The sequence below is a fragment of the Cucurbita maxima genome, unplaced genomic scaffold (assembly GCF_002738345.1).
Source record: "Cucurbita maxima cultivar Rimu unplaced genomic scaffold, Cmax_1.0 Cma_Scf00018, whole genome shotgun sequence".
NCBI classification, from domain to species: Eukaryota; Viridiplantae; Streptophyta; class Magnoliopsida; order Cucurbitales; family Cucurbitaceae; genus Cucurbita; species Cucurbita maxima.
Genome location: NW_019272034.1, coordinates 331,244 through 339,865, shown reverse-complemented (window position 1 = coordinate 339,865; position 8,622 = coordinate 331,244). Strand labels below are relative to the sequence as shown.

The window sequence follows — 8,622 nt, the reverse complement described above, 5'->3', positions numbered from 1 at the left end:
TTTTTTTTTTTTTTTTTTTTTTTGTGTTAGATTGAAGATAATATTGCAGATAGTGAATAATGTATATGCATAGAGATTAAATAAGATTCTTGTGTTTTAGGTTTGGCCAACAAGAAAACTGTTACGATTCAACCTGGAGGCAAAGACCAATCCATTTTGTTTGCAACAACTAAGAGCAAGAAACAGAACAAGCCTTCTTCATTGCTTCATAAATCATTAATGAAGAAAGAGTTCCGTAGGATGGCCAAAGCTGTAACAAATCAGGTAATTTTAAAGGTTCAGGCATTCAATGTCTTATTTTGGCTCCCACCCCCCCTTATCGCCGGCGATAGAACTACAATTGTGGCACATACCTTAGGCTAAATAATATGACCATCTTTCGAGTACTTCTCCTGCAAATATACTTTGTATGGCCCCCTTTATCGCCGGCAATAAAACTACAACTGTGGCACATACCTTAAGCTAAAGTAATATATCTAGCTTTGGGTACTTTTGCTGCGAATTTACTTTGAATGGTTGGAACCCTTCTGTCCCAATGATATGCAGGTGGGAGATAACTACTACAGGCCAGATCTGAAGAGGGATGCCCTTGCAAGATTGAGTGCTGTGAACAGGAGCCTTAAGGTGGCCAAGTCTGGCGTAAAGAAGAGGAACAGGCAAGCGTTGAAATCACGTGGAAGAAAGTGAGAATTGAGCTAGTAGAGAAGGAGATTGTTGCATTTTTCTGTGTGTTTTCTTTTGGAATGCCAACTTTGTAGTTCGGTTTGGAATCTGAAGGAGTGTAGTAGTCTGGCAATAGATGTTTTGCTATGTTTTGCGTTACTATAATGGTTATTTCATGTTGAGGTCAACTCTTTGCGGGTAGTCTTAAGACTTTGTTTTGGTTAATATGTTATTCTAAATGCAGCTGAAACTTACCAGATATTTTATTATCCCTTCACCATGACTACCTAAAATGATTGTACGGCAATACACTTCTATTCTCATCTCATGCGCTCAATCCAAACGAAACGACTCCTTAAATCAATTGCCAACATTAGTTTCCAGTTCAATGTAATGTACGCATTTTACTTATTTTTTAGAGCCAACATTGACCAAGAGAAGAAACTTGTTACAGGTCCACTATAGAATCACAACTCCAAGAGAATTCCCTATGATCGCAAATGACATTAGCATATTCACAGTTATTGGGAACATTTTTTACACGTTCAAAATTTGTACAACCTACAAAAGTAGATTATATCCATACTCAAAAGAAGCCTCACAAGTCTATACAGGAAGAGGTCAGGCTAAACTAAAACAAAAGTCCAACCTCTCTACGTTGCTAAATAAAAGAAAATGCATTCCAAGAGAGAGAGGGGAGAGAGCAAAAAGAAAAAATGTACATGTTTCTATATTGAGGTTGGGGAGAAGGTAGCAAGCAAAAAAAATAAAAAAAAGACTTAGACTCATTTTACTATGCACAGAAATTCATTGATGCAGTTCTTGCATCCACCTCTACCTCTTAACGACCTCTACCCCGAGTCAGACATGATTGTCTAAAGAGCGTCCGATTGCTCGAATAGAAACACATCCAATCTCAATCCTTCGCGTAAGTTTGTGCAAAATCTTTAATCCTTTCCTTTAGATGCTGCAACAATAAAATACATATTTTAAGAAAATAACAAAATTAGGGATAAAAGTTAGAACCACAAAAGCAAGATGGTGATGTGGATTTGTAAGTTGATGTTAATCACCTTCAGCTCTTCGTGGAGAACGATGAATATCTTTTTCAACCTCTTGTGCCTCTGCAAATTACTCTTTATTTGAGTCAACTTCATTATACAGGAAAAATAATATAAGAGAAAGATAAAGATGCTAATTCAGATTCAGGTATACAAAAGATATTTATGCTAATATCAACTACAAGCCATGAAACCCATCTTTGACAGAATCCATATTCAAATAACGGGAACAAATAAAAGTTACCCAATCAACCGAGATAGAGAAAGTATTTCCTCTAACCAATTCCGTCAACCATGCCTTGCTGCATCTGAATCTACTGTCAACCTTAATCCTAAACTATCCCTAACCTTTTACTTCCAATCATGAACTCCCTCTCCCTCTGGAGTCCAAATTTTTCAATATAAACCAAAAGCTTACACAAACCTAGACTACAATGAGCACTAGCTGGATGAAACATCAGAAATTTTCCAGAGTAAACATTGAGAAATATATACTTGAACATGAAAAACTACTAATATTAACAAGTAAACTTGTAGCAAATATACTAGGAAACAGCCATACCGTTGAACACAGCCGATAAGATTCTTTCAGCTGTCCTAAAAGGTTAAAGTATTTGTCTGAATCTTGTCCCCTAGCAGAATCAAGCTCCTTCCCGAGTTTGCAGAACTCAGCCCTACATTATTGATCGATGCTTAAAAACAGAATGATCTTTTCTTTACAGGAACAGCATACCAGGACACAAATAAATCATCAAACTTGCTTAAAAATAATAACAGGACATTAAGAGGCAGACTGCAACATCATCTAGGAACGGATAAAAATTGGACATTAACTAAAAGAAGTAGCATTACCTGTAGCTTTCTAGGATTTTGTTCAAGGACAGGTAACATTCATATTTATCACGATACTCCTGTACATATTCCTTGTACCTAAAAACAAGTATACATTTTAATCAGTAATCACAGATATTAATAAAAAAAAAATACAAGAACGAGTGAAACAGAATTAGTAGCCTCAACAATTCAAATGAATTACAAACGGAACTTACTGAGAGAAATCTTTGATTGCTCCCTTCAACTCTGGCTCGTCCTTTTCATACTTGGAATATGAACAACTGTTTTCATCTGAAGAAGAATCTCTTCTCTTTAGATCACTATTTTCATGCTCAGCTGATATCGGGTTCTTTAGTGCATCAGTAACTTCAATTATTTGATTAGGTGCTTGTCTTTTACTTCCTTTTTTTGAGGGAAGCTGTTCTCGTTTCATATCATGCAGCTGGGACATGCCAACAGATGCTTTCCTGTTGCTTTCCCCACAGCTTTCTGGACCAATCCCTTGATTAAGTTTTACATTTGCATCAACCGGCTTTTCAACTTCAACGTGATCTACTCTTGAACTATATTGTGATCCTTGTGGATGAGACTGCGGAGGCCGGTGGTTTATCCTCGTCAAATCTTCAACTTTATGTTCTGAAATCTTCTTTTTATTTGAGCCTTCTGGATTGCTTGGAAACTTGGTACTTATATGGGGTGAGGACCGCTTTCCATTATCTAAACTAGCCTTCAAATTAGATTTTCCTTTATTTAACTCTGAACTCCAGATATCTGAAGTGTGCTCTTTGTTCTCCAACTGTTTCGATGAATTATTTCTTTCAAATTTCTTTTTACCCAATGCTTCCTCGGGAAAGGGCTCACGAAGTTCACCTAATTCAAGGTCTGAATGCTCTCTTTGGAGAATACGGCCTTTTCCATTAACTGGGGACCTGTCAGCACTAATTCTATTATTATTATCCCTTGGTGAGTACCCCATCTGCGAACTTGGAAACGTTTTGCCATCTTTGAATTTTCCAACTATGTCACCTGGTTTACTAAGATGGGAGTCAGAGGGTTGTATCTGTTTGTCTCCTGGACCACCAGATCTAGAATTTCTTGAAACTTTTTTCTCATTCATCTCTTCATTTTCAGCATTTCCATAAAATCTATCTTTATACGCATGAAAACTTTCATTAGCATGACCACCCTTTTCACTGTGTTTACCACCACGTCCAATGCTCTCACCATGCTTGTCGGGTCTAACTGCTGTATCTACAGCCCTCACTCCACTTTGATCATGGGGCCTCCAACTTGCTTGTGAAACATCTGAACAATTTTTTTCTGAAACTATTTCTTTGTTTCCCATTTTTGGTCTAAAATCAGAATTGCCCTTCAACTCACCTTTATTAGTAACTTGATTGGTAGGGTTCCTTGCAGAATCTCTGTTGAGTTTACTAGGAGATAAATTGCGAGAACTCTGTAATTGGACTCCCCAATTACCAGAAACAGGTTGTTGCGATGAGCTTTCTAATTTTAATCTCTTAGTATGAACAGCGTTCTCTTCAAAGCACTCCAACTCAGAACTCCTTTTAGACTTGCCTTTAGATATCCTATCTGTGCTGTCAGATTGTTCATGCCTGCCACTGTCCACAACAGTATTTTCCCTGTCCTCAAACAAACTCCCAATAAAGTTTTGGCGCTCTTGGAATTCATCAGGGTATGGTGACAAGGATCTTGATTCTTCCACAGTTCTTCCACCTTCTCCTGTAGGAGGTAAACTACGATCATCAATTTTAGCTTCTGGCTCATCATCAGAAGAATCTTTCTCGATGTCAATTGCATCAGATTCGTGACCATCTTCCTTCTCATCGTCTATGTTCAACACAGCCCCACCATCTGGACTTTTCCAAGCAGCAGGAGACGCAGAGAAACCCTGTACGGAAGCTTGCAATTTATGCTTGGGTTCTTTGTCATCATCACTAGTCATGATATCCACATCCTCATCAGAACCCTCCTTGCTATTAGAAGGTGCATCACTTTCACTATCACTGCTACTCCCACTCCCACTACCCACGGGGCTTCGACTTCTACTCCTACTACGGTTCCCACTATCACTTCCACTATCACTACTATCACTTTCAGAATCACTGTCACTTTCATTGTCAGAAGAAGTAGCTGCCTCGCCTTCGCTATTTTCAGAGCCTTTTTTCTCAGCAAAAGGATCGGGTGAATTCTGTTGGATGCCATTTTTCTCCAAGAAATTTGATTCTTTGTTTGCTTGAGAGGTTTCTACCTTTTCCTCCAATTCAATGACATGTCTTGCTTCTAATTGCGATTCTGGAACAGGTTGATCATGGAAGTCTTCATGTACCGGGGTTTGTTGATGGCTGACTAAAGGAGAGCTGTGAAAGACAAAACATGAATTAGATTCCTAGATGAATATCGAGCAATCCATAAATATCAAATACACCGGCTAGTAATTACTGGGTTGAGCTTTCTTTTGTGTTGGAAATGCTATTCTCCACTACAATTACTCTCTAATGAAATTCTTTTGTTTTTTTTTTTTCACTTTTTTTTTGTGTAACAAAAAATATTACTAACACATATGAGGATTTGAACCTACAACCTCTTCGAGAAAGTAGCAATGTCTTGACAACAGATTAATACATTGGAATACCAAGACAATATAGTTGAGATATCTCTACTTACTCAAAGAGGTAAGTTTGAATGCATTTAAAGTAACATTCTCAAAAACTGTTTAAGTCAACCAGATGAAATAAGCCCGTCAAATGTTGAAGGAAGTACCTTTCACCTTCAGATGAAGGTTTTTTAGAGCCTTCCAACTCAACTTCTGACTTCAAACAATATCTCCCTGGAGCTTGGTAGGTTGCAATCTAATAGTCAAATTAAACAAGAATATAAGAATTGGATTTCTAATATCTCCCCATTTCAAATTGATAGTTCACTTGTTGGATCTTTTTGATTGAATTACTATTCAAGACAACATATTTAGGGAGTATATGAGATTCGTTGAAATACTGAATAAATACTGACCTAAGAGATTATGAATTGGATTTCTAATAATTTAACATTTACATCACTTACTTTTTTAATGATTGGCTCAATCTTTTTTACAGAATTTGGGATTTTATCGCCAACAGCTTTCTCCAATGCCTACACGAGAGAGAAAAAGAGGGAGAAAACAGTAAATTCATGCTTTGAATAGAATTGACAGACTTGTTTAAAGGAACAAACACACAACGAACAGGAAACATCCAACATTATTTTTATATAGGAATCCATATTTCAATTAAAATTATCTATTTACTTAGCGTACCTTCAAACTCATCCCCTTGGGGTTATCCAAGAGTAAATTATACAACATTCCTTGCAAATCTGTTGGTTTAGCTCCGGCATTCACTTCCTGTCCTGGTGCTTCCAGAACTCCTTTTGCGGCTTTGGTTGGAATTTCCTTCTCACTGCTAGCAGCAGCATTAATCTTAGCTGGTTGTCGAGGTTTAATATCTTCTGCAATACAATGAGTCTTGGTGGGATTTGCAGATCCGAATTGAGATATTGGAGCACCAAATTGCTCAGGTGGAGATGGAACAGGTGAAGATGATAGCCTCTCCTTGGAAGCAGGTACTGATGACATGCCAGGCTTAAATGTAGATTTTGGAGGCCCAACTGCAATGACAAATATTAGTACTCAATTACTAAGCTTAATTGAAATTACTGTCCATCAGGAGACGCAGTATACATCAAAGAGAAAGAAATCACTCAAAAAGTGAGAAAACGCTCTATGTCAAAAGATGAAGCATAAAGCATATAGAAAAGAAAATGGAATAAGAAGAAAGAATTCAATATGCGTACACAGGCAATCACCTTGAGACAATTCGTTTTTCTGCTTTTTAAATGGAGGCTCTTTCTTATTCTTATAATGCATCCTCCATGGATTAGCTGCAAGCAAGCTAGGCATTAGTAAAGACTTGAGCAACTCATAAGGTGCAGTTTTTGCAGTAATGCAATCAGATAACAGTAACACACAAAAAAAAAAAAAAAANAAAAAAAAAAAAAAAAAAAAAAAAAAAAAAAAAAAAAAAAAAAAAAAAAAAAAAAAAAAAAAAAAAAAAGAAGAAAAGTGATTCAAGAGATGCATACATTCGGCAGCAGCCAATTGCTTTATTTGATTCTTCATAGATAGATTCCCGGGTTCTAAGACAATAGCTCTGTAGCCAGAAACACAACAGATGTGCATGCATGTGAGAGAGCTAAAGATAATACTACACACCATCACAGATATCTTTAATACAATATACAAAACCTTTCTATAGTTTAAAAATCATGAAAGTAAAAGGTTCACAAACTATCAGTTCTACATAACAATCATCAAAATCCTTTTCTTCCGGTTTTTGGTTTGAGAGGAAGGACAGATATTATAAGAGTAGTTGATCATATATTATTATAAAACTTATAAATAAAACTAATTATGGCTTAGAAGAATGGTAAAACATCCACAACCTAAACATAATTTTTATTTTTAAGAGCATTCCAATACTTCTAAACAAAGGAATATACTATAGTTTCATGTCCAAATTTAATTAAATAGAAAAATAGCTTGAAAGTCATCTGTAGTTGTTTTCTATTAGAAGCAGAGGCATTAAGCAACTATATTCTGAACAATGCAATTACTCATGTCTAAGTACGCTTATAAATCAATTTATTATTAAAATGTCAATCTGCATTACTTCACTGATTTTGTTTTGTTCGTCTCAGTTGTTTCTCTTCCTGCTGGCTGCTACAGACTTTCATTTTTCAAGAGCTGAGCGAAAAGAATGGAAGTCTAAACTCCCTAAAATTTTTAAGGTCTTTCTGTAGGAAGTGATTCTTCAAGGTGTTAAAACCAACGAAGTTATGCAGAGAAGAAGCTACGTCTTGCCTAGATGATTCATGCTATGCTCATCAGCTTCTTTGTAGCCATGTATTCAAGGACAAGAGAGAGTCCGCATAAAATTTGCAGTAATCCGTTTCTAGTCAAAAGGATTTTGTTGGAGAGAAACAAAAGGATTTTCGGAGGCATTTGGTTCAAGTGAGAATAAGTTGGGGATTTTGTTGTATTTGTGGCCTCTTCTTACGTAGGCCTGCATTTCTAGTCTTGTTGCAGTGTTCCTAATTCTATGATGATAGCTAATCAACAATCTTCGTCAAACTCCTTGACTTTTGTTTGGTTTTTACCTTCTTGAATAACACAATTATCTATGAAATTTGTCTCTTGTTTTAGAAAAGAAGTCTCAATTAAACCTAATATCATCGAATAACTTCAAAATTGAATCTAATCATCATTTTGTAAAGAATATTAGTAAGGATATGCTATTAGCAGTGGCATATTTGTAATTATTTGGTAATTTGCTTAGAGTTGAATTCTATGAATGGAGTGAGTTAGGAAGTTTTGAGATGAGATTTTTTAAGAATAATTTTGGACAATGCCAGGCCTCACGAAGATTTTGGAAGCTTGTATGCCTTTTTCCAGCTTTAAAACTTCTACCAATTTGATAAGAACTTGAACAAAATAATTTGATTTCTATTAAAATTGACAAAAGAAATACCTGCGAGATTTAGATCTTCGTTCAGCTTCCTCAGACAACTTCTTAACATGGTTTGTAGTTGATTCATCCAAGATACGCTGCACATTCACTTTTCTCCAAGCATTGCCTGATTCAACAAGCAAACCACTTCCATCTTCGCCACTTTTACGTTCTTCGTATATGTCACAAAGATCACCAACTTCACGTGACCATGTGAACCTAAACTCTTTACCCCCAACATCAATGACCTGATGTAAAATTTCAGTTCAGGTACAACAATCTTAAATAGCCAAAGACCTCAAAAAAAAAAAAAAATAATAATAATAATAAATAATAAACTTCAAACAGGGAAGCAGAATTAGATCTTAAGGTGCATGTATGATTGTAACAGTTGACTAATAGGAAACATTGATATGATGAGAATATGTCAGATCCATACATATATTATGACTTTAGCACAAACCTGCCCTGGGAGAGGGGGGGGGGGGGGGGGGGGGGGG

General features: G+C 36.3%; 2 protein-coding genes across 5 annotated transcripts in view; one reads left to right on the top strand and one right to left on the bottom strand.

The window, feature by feature from the left end:
• The window catches only part of LOC111493014 (60S ribosomal protein L28-2-like), a 2,222-nt gene extending 1,293 nt beyond the window's left edge, over positions 1-929 (top strand). Inside the window, exons 3-4 of the mRNA XM_023142579.1 lie at positions 101-264; positions 547-929. Of these exons, the coding sequence (XP_022998347.1) occupies positions 101-264; positions 547-687 (305 nt within the window). The 3' untranslated portion in view covers positions 688-929. The remainder of the gene's footprint in view (positions 1-100; positions 265-546) is intronic.
• Positions 930-1,150: 221 nt separating this feature from the next.
• The window catches only part of LOC111492713 (dentin sialophosphoprotein), a 10,328-nt gene continuing 2,856 nt past the window's right edge, over positions 1,151-8,622 (bottom strand). For 2 of the 4 annotated variants that reach the window (XM_023142129.1, XM_023142132.1), the window contains exons 2-12: positions 8,144-8,370; positions 6,699-6,766; positions 6,423-6,497; positions 5,875-6,224; positions 5,643-5,711; positions 5,343-5,431; positions 2,774-4,939; positions 2,577-2,654; positions 2,287-2,398; positions 1,737-1,814; positions 1,151-1,630 (exon numbers count right to left, since the gene is read on the bottom strand). In XM_023142129.1, the coding sequence (XP_022997897.1) occupies positions 1,580-1,630; positions 1,737-1,814; positions 2,287-2,398; positions 2,577-2,654; positions 2,774-4,939; positions 5,343-5,431; positions 5,643-5,711; positions 5,875-6,224; positions 6,423-6,497; positions 6,699-6,766; positions 8,144-8,370 (3,363 nt within the window). In that variant the 3' untranslated portion in view covers positions 1,151-1,579. The remainder of the gene's footprint in view (positions 1,631-1,736; positions 1,815-2,286; positions 2,399-2,576; positions 2,655-2,773; positions 4,940-5,342; positions 5,432-5,642; positions 5,712-5,874; positions 6,225-6,422; positions 6,498-6,698; positions 6,767-8,143; positions 8,371-8,622) is intronic. The other 2 variants (XM_023142130.1, XM_023142131.1) reach the window with 2 other exon arrangements.